Source organism: Alligator sinensis, unplaced genomic scaffold (assembly GCF_000455745.1).
Source record: "Alligator sinensis unplaced genomic scaffold, ASM45574v1 scaffold173_5, whole genome shotgun sequence".
Lineage (NCBI taxonomy): Eukaryota > Metazoa > Chordata > Crocodylia > Alligatoridae > Alligator > Alligator sinensis.
The window spans coordinates 426,734-442,857 of NW_005842198.1; the positions used below are offsets into that span (position 1 = coordinate 426,734).

Here is a 16,124-nt window from a genome sequence, read left to right on the forward strand (position 1 = left end):
TCCAAAGTGGGGAGCAGAAAGTGGGGAAGATCAAATGTGGAGTATGAGGTTAATGTTTTGCCATGAGCCAGGGAGATGTCAAGTGATGCAATCTGTATATTATCTGCATTACAAGTTTTTCCTTTGCCAAATACTCACTTTTTATGTTTTCTTTTTATATAGAACTGGTAGATCCAGGCATTTTTATCCAGCCCATTACAGAGGAACGTGCTTCACGAACCTTATATCGCATTGAACTTCTGAGGAAAGTACGAGAACAGGCGCTCCGACATCCACAGTTGTTTGAACGATTAAAACTTTGCCAGCCAAATCCAGATTTACCAGTCTGGTGGGAGTGTGGGACTCATGACAGGGATTTACTAATTGGAGCTGCTAAGCATGGGGTTAGCAGGACAGACTATCACATTCTTCGTGATCCTGAACTCTCATTTATGTCTGCCCAGAGGAACTACAGTCAGAACAAAGTGGCATTATCAAGGACTTCTACTCCACTTTTGCATCAGTATCAGATGGCATTGTCAGCTTCTCCTCTTGCATCTCAGGCAAGATTACCAGATGCTAAAGGGAATGCTCTTGAGGATACAAAAGCTAAAAATGAAAACGTGAAAGAAGAACCTCACTCTTCTGAAGAGGAATCTATGTCTACAGAGGAGACACAGACAGGAATGAAATCTGAATCTTTGAGCCCAAAGAATGGCACACCATCACAGACTACAAACCATAAACCTAGTGCGAAGGCTGAAACTGATAGGCGCATGGTTGCAGCAAGGACAGAGCCCCTAACTCCAAACCCTTCTTCCAAAAAACAGAGACTCAACAAAAGAGGATCAGAAACTAGTTCTGATTCAGACTCTGATTCAGATCGATCATCCTGTTCTTCCAGGTCATCTTCATCCTCCTCTTCCTCTTCTTCATCTTGTTCACGCTCTCGATCAGGATCCAGCTCTTCATCATCGTCATCTTGTTCCTCAGCATCATCGTCGTCGTCGTCATCCTCTTCTTCCTCTTCTTCATCCTCATCATCTTCCTCTGAAGAGAGTGACAGTGATGAAGAAGCACAAAAGAGAGGTATGTGCAAAGAGTCTTATTGCTATATTGTAACTGACGAACCACCCTGTGAACAGAAAAATAACAATAAAAGTGTCAGTAGGGGAATAAGAAAGTACATAGTAAAAAGAAAAGCAAATATAATAAAAAAGTGTTATTTGATATTTAAGTGTTAAAAAACTATAATGTTCTATAGTTTTACTGACTGATTCTGTATCTGGTTTTTCTCAGCATTCAGCTGAGGCATGGGAGGAGTATGTATTTTCTGCAGGGGTATATGTTGTGCTTCCTTCCTATGATTCTTTTTGCTTCCTTATGTGTAGGTCCTTTTGCTGTCCCTCCTGGTTTTTCACTCCTCTGTCACTGTTTTTAGGAAACTCACCACCCTTCTGTTTGCCAGAGTTCATTTACAGAGTAATCTGAGGTGCTGTCTGAGCAAACCACCTTTAGACATGAAAGGACCAAACCTGGGTACCAAACACAGATACCTAGATTGCCACACCATCATTATATAAGTCCATTCCTTTTGGCTCTGTATCTCCTGAACCATATATGGTTTGTCTCTTCCTCATGTATCTTGAAATATTCCATGAAACAGCAAAGGGTCATGCCCAGATGATCCTTCTTCAACACTAAGTGGAGAATAAAAACAGCCAGAACTATGTTATACAGATTTCTGACACAGTACAAGGCCAAATTTCTTGCATTTAGTTTTTTCTTTAATATTAACTGCTCCATTTTCTGTGACAAAGAAGAAAAATTGTGTAAAAATTCTATTGTATTCAGTAGCTGCTTTGAACTGCTTTAAAGGATCAATAGCGTGAATGCTATAAAATAGTAATAACTACTTTTTTGGCAATGTACTTGTGTTGTGGAGTTTAAAGGGGCATTTTATATCTCTAAAGGTAAAGTTTTAGGCTGCAAGGTCAAAGGGTTGGCTATGAAAGTATGTTGAAATATGCAATTTATTATTAAGTGTTTAGTATACTACTTAAGTTTTGTATATGGCCAATTCAACACAGTATTCTTGTGTTTAATCAGAAAATTTTCAAGCACTCTGATATTCAGACTCCAAAATTACTTAGTAATGATAAGCAAGGTTCTGAATTTAGGAACACAGCATTTTTATATGTGCTCTGGGGCTGGGGAGGGGGTGCTACTCTAAGAGCCACTGTAATTAAAGCGCCCAGAGCGTCTCATGTATCAGTGTCCCCATGCTTCACAATGGCGGCAGTGACACTTTTTCAAAAGCGCGTGGAATGAACTTTAGTTGAAATCTCCCCACCACCATTATGAAGCATGGGGACGCTGGTACACAAGATGCAGAGGCTGGCTGCAGCATGATAATTACTGCGCTCCAGCAGACTTGATTAATCAGCATTGGAACAGCCTCCAGGCTCGTGTACAGACACCCACAGTATATAATTTTAAAAACCAAATGTACCAGAGTAATAGTCTTACCATCAGCAGGGCTTGTGCTCCTATGTGACTTGGGTAGTTTTGAAAATCCCATCCCTAGTAAACATATCACTATATTTTATATTTGAATAATGTTGATTTTGTCCATAATTATCTCTTGCTTCACTTTGCCAGCACTTATCCACATGGCATTTCTCTGTTCATCCACTGAGTAGAATGAAACTGGAGTTTTACATTCTGACTCCTTCCGCATTATACCTGGCTCAAGGCGAGACCATTTTGCCATTATCCATCCAATTCTTTTGGTTCAACTAATTTATGCCAACTATTATTTTGGTTCAACTATTCACTGCTTGCAGCATCGTATGGACACAGCTGGAGTGAAATCAGGCAGTAACATTTGAGTAGGGCTGTGGGAAAGAATGAGTATCTGGCCAAGTTGTCTCTATCAGAATGCTTTCAGCATTAGATAAGCATTGTTGAAGGAAGAACTGGCTAAGACAGGACACAATGCAATAACATTTACTGGAGGAAAGTGGTAATGGCTGACTAAGAACTCGTAATGATACTGCTTAGGCTCCTTGCCAGGCAGCAGACATCAGGTAGGCTCTGAATTAAATTTATAAAACAAGAGAAGAGGCTTAAATGAGTTAAGAATAAAACTAGGATGAGGTGCAGTAAGGTATAGACATGTGACAAGTACAGATATGTGGAGACTGTTTCATTCACTATATGCCAGTAACAAAGTCTGCTACATTTAGTTGTAAAATTGTAGTGTGTACGAATCAGTCCATCTGTCTTTCTTTGGCTCTCTTGTTCTAAATTCGCATTGAAAAATTTAGTAACTGCTGGAAAGCTTTCTTAACTTCATTTTGCATAGTCATTATTAAGCTTAGGTTTTGTTTGAACAACAGTCACAGAAAGTTTTGTGCAACTGTCCTGTAAATTGCATGCTTGATAGATACTTTATTATTTCAAAGTGCTTTAAGGGCAAGCTCTAAAACATTTGTAACAAATGTCAAAGTACACAAACATTTAATGTTGATCACCAGAACTTCAGCCAGAACGTTTGAAATCTCAGGACTTTCCTGCTTAGGAATAGTCTTGCAGCTGTCCATGAAAACAGTTCTGTAGTTGATATAAAACATGGACAAAAATGTCTGCTGTGATCTTTGATGGGATCAACCTCTATATGTTAAAAGTTAAAGCTTTGTGGACCTAGTCTTTATTCTTCTGGGTTATGAGTTTAGTTCCAACCAGGTAATTTTTTTTTTTTTAACATGCATATATTAAGGAAAGAATTTTATCTAACATTATTCAGGGGCGAGCCAATACAAGAACAGAAAGTACATTATGTATCGTAGCAAAACAGTGGGAGGGTGTCCAGTAGAGCTTGGTTTTCTAATGTGTTCAATCAGTATCTTTCTTCTATAGGCCTGATTTGGCCTTCATTTTAATGACTTTTTCCTTTACTGCACAGATTCTAGGTGCAAAGCTGGTATAGACATTACAGAATGTTTTCTCCTCTTACCTGCTTCATACATGTGGGTCTCTTGTTACTTGGAAAGCCAGCATAGTGATTCGTCATGTTTAAAGAAAAGAGGAATTGCAAGAACTGCACTATAGTGGGCTGTTGGTCAGCAACACAAATGTGCAGAATTCTTTAGACTGAATCCTTTAGACCAGTGGTTTTCAACCTATGGTCCTCAGACCCCTGGGGGTCCACAGACCATGTCTAAGGGGCCCAGGAAAGATGACTATGATCAATCAGAAGTTATGTGAATACCCATACTTAAACTGAAAGGGATCCGCACCTCCATTCAGCTTCTTTTATGGGTCTGCAAATGAAAAATGAAAATCACTGTGTTACTGTTCTGGGCTGGGGAACAGTTGGAGGAGAGGGATGGGACAGAAGAATTAGAAGAAAAAGGCAACTTCTGCAACCTCCACTTGCCTCTGTGATCCTCTCGTATGGAAAACTTGGGAGTGTTTTTATTAGGATTTTATTATTACAGTGAAAATGGAGGCATATTTATAGACATTTAACTGTTACAATATATTTCTTAAGGGGAGGAAAAAAGAAACAAGAAGAAAAAATTTAAAAAAAAATTAATTGCAAAACAGCTAAAATGTATGGTATTTTCCCAACTTAAAAGTAATGAAAACAATGAAAAAGTCATGTGTAACTAACACTTGAATATACAGATAGCACTTAAAAATACTATTATATGCTTTTTTTTGCATTTTCTATGTTAATGATTATTTTTGTTACACTGGTTTGTACCCCATAGGTTTATCTGCCTTTGCTCTTGCACCAGGACTCTTACACAGTTGTGATTTTTCCAACTGTTTGTTTAAAATGATCTCTTTCCTTGCTGAAGGGAAATGTCAGTTATGTAAGCACTCTTACACAATGCCGATTTTAGATTTTTAATCCTTTTGATGATGGTAAAAAGTGGGGAAGGTATGAATTAAATTATAGAAATAGGAGTGTGAGGAGAAATTTATGAAAACCAGGGAAAGAAACATCAGTATGTTAGTTGAAAAGGACCCCTTTGTCCTACTGCATACAAATACATTGTCTATCATTAAAGCAGCACATGCTCAGCTTTCAAAATCAGCTGTGAAGTTGATTAAATGCAGCCAACACTGAGCATGACTATAAAACACTTCGCTCATATTGGGCAAACATACTGATGGGAACTGTGTGTGTGGTGAGTGCGTGTCCCTTAAAAAAAAAAAAAAAAAAAAAAAAAAAGGGGGGGGGGGGGCGGTAGTTGCTTCCTCAGGAGTGAGCACACACTGGGCCTGGAAGCCAGTACTCAGCAAGGCAGGAGCAAACTGTGATACTCTCCCCTGGTGCCAAAAGAAGTGATGAGAACCTTCCAAAAGGACAGGTTAGTGCAGCCTATTTGAAAAAGATATGTGGTGGTACCCATTAAGCACAATTCCCCCTCATTGCCAACTCTTTTTCAAGTCTTGGTGAGCCACCACATTGGATACATTTTTATTTCCTCTTCACTCCCACAGCTGAGCTGTGCCTTTTTTTTCCACTTCCAATGATTCCTGTTTATTCAGACAATCTTAAATGCCTGGCAAACATCATGAAATAGGGCCCCAAACAGTTCACCCAGAATCCCTCTGTCACCCCCTCTCAGCCTGATGCATATGATTAGTTTGGACCCATCAGTGAGGTGGAACCAGACCACATTGCCTGACACCTCATCTGCATATAAATTTTTGGAGCAACCCAGGACTCATGACAAGAATGCCTATTTTCAGTCATGAGTGGGTGCTAATTAGCACATGGATCTGCTGTGGAGATGTATCTAGAGTACGCACACATACTGAGCAGTGCAGCGTTGTAGGGTAAAGCTGTGTGAAACAGCATAGTTTCATTTCAACTTCCATTTTGCTGTTTTGACAGGACAGTGTTTTGTTTCACTGTTTCAAAGCACTGTTCCGTTTCATTTCATAAAAACTTTTGCTGTTTCGAGGCATTTCAACATTTCGCCCATAAGCTATAATGGGGAATCATGAAAATACCTGTAACTTTGTTAGTTCTTGCCTGATTAGGATGAAAATTGCAAGGATAGTAGCCCCTTCTGAGGGCATGAGACTTGCCAAGTTTCAAGGAGCTGGGTGCAGGAGTTTTTGTGAAACTGCACCTCAAACTGTTCAAAGTAAAACTAGTATGAAGATCCGGGGGCCTGCTCCCCGCCGGGAGGAGTCTGGCACAGCCCTGCAGCCCTCCCGGGGTGTGCGAGCCCCCAGACCTATACGCAGGATGACAGCAGGCTGCCGCAGCACTGGGTTCTTCCTGGCGCTCAGCGTGGGTTGCTCCGGGTAGACTTGGGTGCTGGTGCTGGCCCCAGCTGGCAATGGCAGCATGCTGTCATCTACATGCTTCGCAGCTGCTGAGTGCGGGGTTTTAAAAACAAAAAAAAAAAGTCCCACACTCACCAGCTCTGGCAGCAGTGATCGGGGCCTCTGGGCTCTCATGGCAGACCCCCCCACACACAACGCAGGGCAACAGGGATTGCCCCACCTGCCTGGCACCCACTTGGCAGCTGCACCATCACGTGTGTCCAGGGTGGCTCGGCAGGGCACCACGTGCTGTCCCGGAGCTGGGGTGGATCCACCTGTCAGTTGGAGCTCCCGGTTCGATTCTCCAGCTCTCTGATCATTCCTCCAGCTCTTCCTGGGGGGCTCTGACCCCCGGATTTGGACACTGGGTTTAAACCTTAAGCAGGCTGGGGCCAGTGGTAGCACCACAGTCTGCCCGTCACTCAATGTGGACTGCACCGAGCAGCTGTCACTGGCCCTAGCCTGCAGCAGCAGCCTGCTGAAACCCCATGCGCTGATCTGTGGGCCAGAGCCCCCCAGGAAGAGCTGGGGGAAGCGATCAGAAAGCTGGGGAATCAAACCGGGAGCTAGATGTCAATAACAGAGCAGTCCTTCCCCCCTCTTTCTCTTCCCTCTCCTTAGTTTCTGTTTAGGCGTAAGCAAGCCTGGTTTCGAAACTCGAAATGTTTCAAAACTTTCAAAACATTTCAAGTGCCCTTGTTTCGTTTCAAAGCTGTTTCGAAGCCTTTCGTTTCATTTTGATTTCACTGTTTCAAACTCGAAACTTATTGAAACAGCTTTGAAACAAAACACCCGTTTAAATTTCGCACAGCCCTACTGTGGTGTTAGCATGGCTTAAAATGCTGTTGATTCTGGTGGAACCCAGCCCAATGAATTATGTAATAAATCATAAGCCTTTGACTTTGGACTAATATTATGTATTGTTTATACTATATATACATAACTGCCAAAGTGCTGTTCAAAAGTGTGTTTAATACCTGTGCTAAAACTTGCAGCAGTTTCAAAAAAGGAAACGTGTGTCAATTCTGAATGAACTAAGTGTATGGATACTATGGACAAATTGCTATAGCCATGTTTAACTTCAGGGTTATTGTTTTCAAATTTGCTCCTTGCTTCCGTGTGTTCAGGGACAGCAGAGTCTGACAGGAGAGAGGGAAGGTGCTACCAGGGGAAACAGTTGAGGAAAAGCAGAGAGCAAAGGGGCCACCTGACCCCCAGACTTATTTTCCCTGCTGTAGCAGTGGGAGGGAGACAAATCCATACTGTCAATAATTCGGTTCTATACTTGGAGCATTATACACGTTTATAAGTTTTCTGTTTATAGAATCTAGTTTTGTGGGGATCATCTTCTAATCAGGGTCATCTCCTATTGGAGTAAATATGGTATGTAGATACCATTTTTAATTTTTTGAGAGGAGCTTGGAGCCACCTACCCCTCATAAACAAATGCAGCAGGTCACACACACAAGTAGCATCTCCCCTGGGTAACTCCTACCCTTTTCATGCCTAATTTTCTACCGAAAATTCAAATTACATTTCATTTCACTTCCACATGAAAAAGTTATGTTAAAAAAAAAAAAAGTGATCAACGATTTTCATACCTGACTTCACTGAAAATAGCAGTTTTAAAATATCTGACTACTTCACATATTAAGCTCTTAAAAAGTAAATAGACAGTTGCGCACAGAGCAGAGTAGTTAAGAATATACATACCTGGTAAAATTTGGCCCTTTAAAAATCTCTGCATGCACCCAAAATGACAACTTCATTTTCCATTTTATCTTTCTGTTCAAATGTTTCTTTCTAATCTTTTATAGACTTTGTATGAGCATCCTATAGGAATAGAGCAAATATTGCATAATTTCTAAGTAACTGCAAGTTATATGTAGTGCTTTTATTTAGCAGAAGGAACCCCTCACATGAAAGCATATGATGAAGAGAGTGTAGCGTCTCTGAGCACTACACAAGATGAGACCCAGGACAGTTTCCAGTTGAACAATGGGACACAAAATTCCACTTATCTCTTGCAAGGTGGATACATGTTGGCTGCCTCCTATTGGCCAAAGGTAAGTTTGCAATGCTTTCTTGAAGCCCAGGTGTATGTAGTTCTGAGTCCTTTTCCTTGCAACATTAATATTTTATTAAACATGTTAAGTACCGTAAAATAATTTGAGCCTCTAAAATTGAGAAAATAGTTAATTTCTCTAATCTGTATTATTTACAGACTAGAGAAATTCCTCTAGCTTAGTGTTTTCCTTAGAATAGAATCTTGGGATCTTATTTATTCAATCCAAGGGAGGATTTTGGCTCATTGTAACTGTAAGAGATCTTGGGTAATAATCTGGACTGCAAAAGATATTTGTTTTTCAAATATCTTGGTTATATTTGCTTTATAAATAGTACAAATAGCTAAATAATTTTTGGACTGCATACATGAGAAGATTAGATCAGAGACCAGGAAAGTCATGGAGAAAAGACTACAGTAGAATTCTAGTTTTCTAAACAAAATGATTGATTAACCAAAAGTTGGTTATATTCCTTCATCCTGCATAGCTTCTGTAATAGGAGCAAGTGAATAATCTGCATTCTCATTTTGTTAAATTCTGTGTCATTTCTAAGATCTTGAAAAAAGATCCAAGTTATACTGAAAATTGCAATGAAATCACACCTGAATACTTTTTTTAGACGTTTTCTTGGGCTACAAAAAGATGCCTATAAAAAGAGGATTTGTATGAAAGCCACAACAATTAAGAGATATTGGACAAGGTAGATAGATGATAAATTTACAACAGTATTTTGATCAAAACCAGTGACGGGTGAGTCTAAGAGGATTTAACTAGAATAATTATAGTGAAGGTAAGCAAATGATAATATAGGCTAAATATCAGAAAAAAAATCTTTTAAACAAGGTTCCTTCAAACTGACAATCTCATACTGTAGTACAGATTTTCCTCCATTTATGCGGGTTCTTTATATACAAATTCGCTGTTATGCAGTGAGCATATTTAGATGCATAATTCGTTATATGTAAGGTAAATTTGGTCTTATGCGATCAGCATAGATGCTCCTCTGCCCAAGCAGGTAAGTCTGTGCGGGGAGGGGAAAGTAGTTACTGGGCTGCACTGTGCTCCACCTGTTCCCCTGCACCTGGGCTCACCCCAGCTCCTGAGGTGTGCCATGCCGTGGTGCAGGCAGCTGATGTTAGCTGTGTCTGGGGCTGCTCAGGCACAAGCTGGGGTGAGTGTAGACAAGAGGAGCCCCAGGCGACATGGGGTGCAGCACACCTTAGTCCTGACTGCAGTGGCCCCAGGAGCAGCCAACACCAGCTGCCTGCACCAGGGCACGGCACAGCCCAGGAGCAGAGGTGAATGGAGACAGGCGGAGCACAGTGCAGCCCAGCGGTTGCAAGCAGGTGGTACCGGCTGCTCCCAGGGCCGCTGCAGCCAGGGCTGAGGTGAGTGCCACTCCATTTCCTCTGCTTTGTGCAGCCCCAGAAGCGGCACCCCACCCGTTCCCTAGTCCCAGCCTTATTCCCTCCCACACTCACCGCCATGGAAGCCTATCCCTATTCACCAGCCCAATGAATTATGTAATAAATCATAAGCCTTTGACTTTGGACTAATATTATGTATTGTTTATACTATATATACATAACTGCCAAAGTGCTGTTCAAAAGTGTGTTTAATACCTGTGCTAAAACTTGCAGCAGTTTCAAAAAAGGAAACGTGTGTCAATTCTGAATGAACTAAGTGTATGGATACTATGGACAAATTGCTATAGCCATGTTTAACTTCAGGGTTATTGTTTTCAAATTTGCTCCTTGCTTCCGTGTGTTCAGGGACAGCAGAGTCTGACAGGAGAGAGGGAAGGTGCTACCAGGGGAAACAGTTGAGGAAAAGCAGAGAGCAAAGGGGCCACCTGACCCCCAGACTTATTTTCCCTGCTGTAGCAGTGGGAGGGAGACAAATCCATACTGTCAATAATTCGGTTCTATACTTGGAGCATTATACACGTTTATAAGTTTTCTGTTTATAGAATCTAGTTTTGTGGGGATCATCTTCTAATCAGGGTCATCTCCTATTGGAGTAAATATGGTATGTAGATACCATTTTTAATTTTTTGAGAGGAGCTTGGAGCCACCTACCCCTCATAAACAAATGCAGCAGGTCACACACACAAGTAGCATCTCCCCTGGGTAACTCCTACCCTTTTCATGCCTAATTTTCTACCGAAAATTCAAATTACATTTCATTTCACTTCCACATGAAAAAGTTATGTTAAAAAAAAAAAAAGTGATCAACGATTTTCATACCTGACTTCACTGAAAATAGCAGTTTTAAAATATCTGACTACTTCACATATTAAGCTCTTAAAAAGTAAATAGACAGTTGCGCACAGAGCAGAGTAGTTAAGAATATACATACCTGGTAAAATTTGGCCCTTTAAAAATCTCTGCATGCACCCAAAATGACAACTTCATTTTCCATTTTATCTTTCTGTTCAAATGTTTCTTTCTAATCTTTTATAGACTTTGTATGAGCATCCTATAGGAATAGAGCAAATATTGCATAATTTCTAAGTAACTGCAAGTTATATGTAGTGCTTTTATTTAGCAGAAGGAACCCCTCACATGAAAGCATATGATGAAGAGAGTGTAGCGTCTCTGAGCACTACACAAGATGAGACCCAGGACAGTTTCCAGTTGAACAATGGGACACAAAATTCCACTTATCTCTTGCAAGGTGGATACATGTTGGCTGCCTCCTATTGGCCAAAGGTAAGTTTGCAATGCTTTCTTGAAGCCCAGGTGTATGTAGTTCTGAGTCCTTTTCCTTGCAACATTAATATTTTATTAAACATGTTAAGTACCGTAAAATAATTTGAGCCTCTAAAATTGAGAAAATAGTTAATTTCTCTAATCTGTATTATTTACAGACTAGAGAAATTCCTCTAGCTTAGTGTTTTCCTTAGAATAGAATCTTGGGATCTTATTTATTCAATCCAAGGGAGGATTTTGGCTCATTGTAACTGTAAGAGATCTTGGGTAATAATCTGGACTGCAAAAGATATTTGTTTTTCAAATATCTTGGTTATATTTGCTTTATAAATAGTACAAATAGCTAAATAATTTTTGGACTGCATACATGAGAAGATTAGATCAGAGACCAGGAAAGTCATGGAGAAAAGACTACAGTAGAATTCTAGTTTTCTAAACAAAATGATTGATTAACCAAAAGTTGGTTATATTCCTTCATCCTGCATAGCTTCTGTAATAGGAGCAAGTGAATAATCTGCATTCTCATTTTGTTAAATTCTGTGTCATTTCTAAGATCTTGAAAAAAGATCCAAGTTATACTGAAAATTGCAATGAAATCACACCTGAATACTTTTTTTAGACGTTTTCTTGGGCTACAAAAAGATGCCTATAAAAAGAGGATTTGTATGAAAGCCACAACAATTAAGAGATATTGGACAAGGTAGATAGATGATAAATTTACAACAGTATTTTGATCAAAACCAGTGACGGGTGAGTCTAAGAGGATTTAACTAGAATAATTATAGTGAAGGTAAGCAAATGATAATATAGGCTAAATATCAGAAAAAAAATCTTTTAAACAAGGTTCCTTCAAACTGACAATCTCATACTGTAGTACAGATTTTCCTCCATTTATGCGGGTTCTTTATATACAAATTCGCTGTTATGCAGTGAGCATATTTAGATGCATAATTCGTTATATGTAAGGTAAATTTGGTCTTATGCGATCAGCATAGATGCTCCTCTGCCCAAGCAGGTAAGTCTGTGCGGGGAGGGGAAAGTAGTTACTGGGCTGCACTGTGCTCCACCTGTTCCCCTGCACCTGGGCTCACCCCAGCTCCTGAGGTGTGCCATGCCGTGGTGCAGGCAGCTGATGTTAGCTGTGTCTGGGGCTGCTCAGGCACAAGCTGGGGTGAGTGTAGACAAGAGGAGCCCCAGGCGACATGGGGTGCAGCACACCTTAGTCCTGACTGCAGTGGCCCCAGGAGCAGCCAACACCAGCTGCCTGCACCAGGGCACGGCACAGCCCAGGAGCAGAGGTGAATGGAGACAGGCGGAGCACAGTGCAGCCCAGCGGTTGCAAGCAGGTGGTACCGGCTGCTCCCAGGGCCGCTGCAGCCAGGGCTGAGGTGAGTGCCACTCCATTTCCTCTGCTTTGTGCAGCCCCAGAAGCGGCACCCCACCCGTTCCCTAGTCCCAGCCTTATTCCCTCCCACACTCACCGCCATGGAAGCCTATCCCTATTTATAACATTGTAAAGTGGATTCGCTTTATGCTAATTCAGCTTATGCACTATTCTCCAGAAATGCATGTACAGTATAAATCAAGGGAAACCTATAAATTATTTTCCATTTGCGGGAGAAATGGTAGTTAGTTCCTACTTATCAGTTTATCATTTCTATAACTAGTTTGCAAATTAACATTCCTTTATTCTGATGATTAAAGTTTTTCTTCATAAAAGTAGGAATCTTTTATCTTGCAACATGGAGCTATCTTTTCCTGAATTGTATAATTTGTAGACCAAAATTATTAGCATGTGGGCATCTGAGTCAAAAGTCCACCATTTTTTGAAGTGGAGTCATAGTTTTGAGTTACAGGAACTGTCTTCTATTAAGTAAATATACATGTTAGCCTGTGCTTCTATCTGAGTTTAAATCGTAGACACACAATTCAAAATGTACTGTTTGTCAAGTTTCCCTTCCATCATTCCATGTTGGTTTTTTTACATCTGTGTTTTATGTTCGTTTGTTTAAATAACGGACATTTATGTAGACCTCATTGTATTTACGTGAATTGATTTAACTATACTGAAAGTATATTAACATCAAAATGTTAAAAAAGAAATTCACTCATGACCAGCCTTTGTTGCTTTTGGATTGTCAATGAGAGGATCCTCTGGATTCCTCACCAGTTTGGAATCCCATAAATACGGCTTTCTCATGCTTCAGTGGCTTCTTCCTAACCACACTAGTAGAAGATTAAGAAAAGAATTTGCAATTTATTAAAGTTTAAGCTTAAAATATAAACTATAACCCCAATGATTGATTTGTTTGCGACAGCTGCCTTCACACGGAAAGGGATAGGAGTTCTGATTCATTTTTATGGGCTCCCAAAGCTAGTTTTGTTTTTATACTCATGTCACTGTTATAATAAGTTTTAAAATTAGATAGATATGTACCTGAAATAGTCTGAGAATACATTTTCATTGTTAGAAGAACATGTCAAACCAACCAAATTTCCTTCTATGGCAAGGTAACCGATCTAGTAGTTAGGGGAAAAACAGTAGACTTGATATATTATGATCTAGTAAATATTTTGACACTGGTTTACATGACGTTCTCATAAACAAGCTAGGGAGGTATGATCTAGATCAGGGGTGCTCAACTTCTGACCTGCAGGCCAATGCAGCCCGCAAAGCCATTGCATCTGGCCCACAGGGTTTCCCATGGGTCCAGAAATTTGGCAGAAAGTGACTGGTGGTCATTACTAATGGTCATCTTTCCCCTTGCCAAATCGCCAAACTCCAGTCCCTGCACGGCCTGTCAGAGCCAAGCTAACACCCCTTTCCCCATGGGGTCAAGCCATGCACAACCTATTTCCCTCCTTCTGGATGGTGGCCACATCCCCTTTCTTCCCTCCTTGCATGGCCAGTGAAGCCTGACAACTCCCCCGTTCTTCTTTGCAGGGTGGGTTGTGCTAGGCAACGCACCCTCGCATCCTCAGAACCAGATCAAGCTCCTCTCCCCTGCAGGGCTGTTGGGGCCATCCTGCCCCTCAACCCTCCTCTGCACAGCCAGTCTGGCCCCACGGCGGTAGGCAGGGGTGGAGGTTGGGTACCACTGATCTAGATGAAGCTGCTGTATGGTGCTTAATTGATGGAGCCTTATTGTTGGGAAAACTGTACTCAGAGTGGTTACTGGTTGTTCACCGTTAAAGTGGAAAAGTATATGAAGTGGGGTTCTGCAGAGGTCTGTCCTTAGTTTGTTACTTACGTGGTATTTTCCTAGTCATTATTTGGATGATAGAAAAGAGAATATATTTAAGTTTACAGAAAATACCAAGTCAGGAGTGCTTAGAGGGCAGAATTTGAATTCAAAATAATCATGACATATTGGAGTTATGGTCTATAATAGGATACAGTGCAATAAGGGTAAGTGGAACAAATATGTGCACCAATACAAAAAAGTATGACAACTAGCTAGGCAACAGCGTTTCACAACAGGGATATAGAATATTATAGTGAATTTCAAAACTAAACATAAAGCCAGTGTGTGTGTGTGTGTGTGTGTGTGTGTGTGTGTGTGTGCACGCATGTTGCAAAGTAAAGCATGCTGGGAATGATGTATGTAAGATGTAAAGCAATTCTTCCACTCTGGTACTGATAAGGGCTCAGCTGGAATACACATGTACCCACCTTTAGGTGGTAGAGTTTATACAATCATTCAGATGCCCAGGTTCACAGGATAAGTAGTACTAGCAGTTTATCCCTGGATACTGCAAAACGCCTGAGTGATTATCCCACAACTGTATCATCAAATCAATGGCAGAGAAGTAGCAGTGCATTCAGCTGCTCACTACATCCTAATTAGAAGGTGATATGTGCATATGCCAATCTTAGGATATTTTCTTTCTGGGACAACACACAGGGACAAATGCAACATCTTTTCCTAGCCTTCAGAAAAGATGCAAATCGATTGGAAAGATTTCAAAGGAGAGCAATAAAATGATCAGTAGTCTAGAACTACAGTTCTTAACTGGTAGGCCATGAAGATATACATGTGGAGGCTTGGTCATCTAACTTCTCTTCCTTCTCCCCCGAAACATTCCTGCAGAACCACTCACCCTCATGCTGAAGCAACAGGATGATTAGTTCTCCTTGGCTAGGAACAAATATTACACACAAATTATTTTTAGTGATCAGAAACTAGTTTAAACCTGTAACAGTACATAAGTTCAAAATGGCTGAAACTGGTTTAAGATAAACCTGGTTGAATGTAGTACCAGACTTGATTGATTTGGGTCAAACCGGTTCATGCAGGGTCTGTCCCAGACCCTTGAGTTCAGTATCTCACAAATATAGCCATGCTGTCTTCTTTCTAGAGCTAGTACAAGCAGATCTGTGCATGGCAGGAGGATTTAGGGTGTATATAGGCTGGGAGGAGGTAGGCAAATGGGCTTTGAGATCAAAAAAGGTTGAGAACCTATTAGTTCTCAGAAAACATGGAAAGATTTGAAGAATTGGCTTCGTTTAGGCTGGAAAAGACTGAGTGGCAGCAGGATGTCTTCAACTCTACAAAAGGTTGCTGTAAAGAAGAAGGCAGTACATTTCCCCCCACCTCTGTGTATTAGTAATGGGGTAAGAAGTAATAGGCTTAAACTGTGACAAGGGTTTTTTATTTTGGCATTCAGAAACTCTTTCTAACCATAAAAAGAGTTTAGCTTTGAAATAACTTATTAAAAGCATTTTCCATGGAAGTTTTTAAGAACTGTCTGCAAATATCTGTAAGGAATGATTTAAATATAGTTCATCTTGCATTTACGGGTGTGGAGAAAATGGTCTCTCAATATCCCTTTTAGTTTATTTATACTGATTCTGTGACATGCTATGTATCAGAGAAAAAATAGCTACTTAATGTCTTAATTTGCAGTAGGGATGTGAAAAGTTAAACATTTAAACAATAAGTATAATTATAGTGGTAATGTATTACCAGTTAATGTTTAGCACAGGGCATGGCACAATACTTCAAGAACAGGA

General features: G+C 40.5%; 1 protein-coding gene across 16 annotated transcripts in view; it reads left to right on the top strand.

Moving 5' to 3' along the window:
- The window catches only part of CHD9 (chromodomain helicase DNA binding protein 9), a 205,391-nt gene that overhangs the window by 165,558 nt on the left and 23,709 nt on the right, over window positions 1-16,124 (top strand). For 14 of the 16 annotated variants that reach the window (XM_025207519.1, XM_025207521.1, XM_025207511.1 and 11 more), the window contains 2 exons: window positions 163-1,068; window positions 8,236-8,399. In XM_025207519.1, the coding sequence (XP_025063304.1) occupies window positions 163-1,068; window positions 8,236-8,399 (1,070 nt within the window). The remainder of the gene's footprint in view (window positions 1-162; window positions 1,069-8,235; window positions 8,400-16,124) is intronic. The other 2 variants (XM_025207510.1, XM_025207513.1) reach the window with 1 other exon arrangement.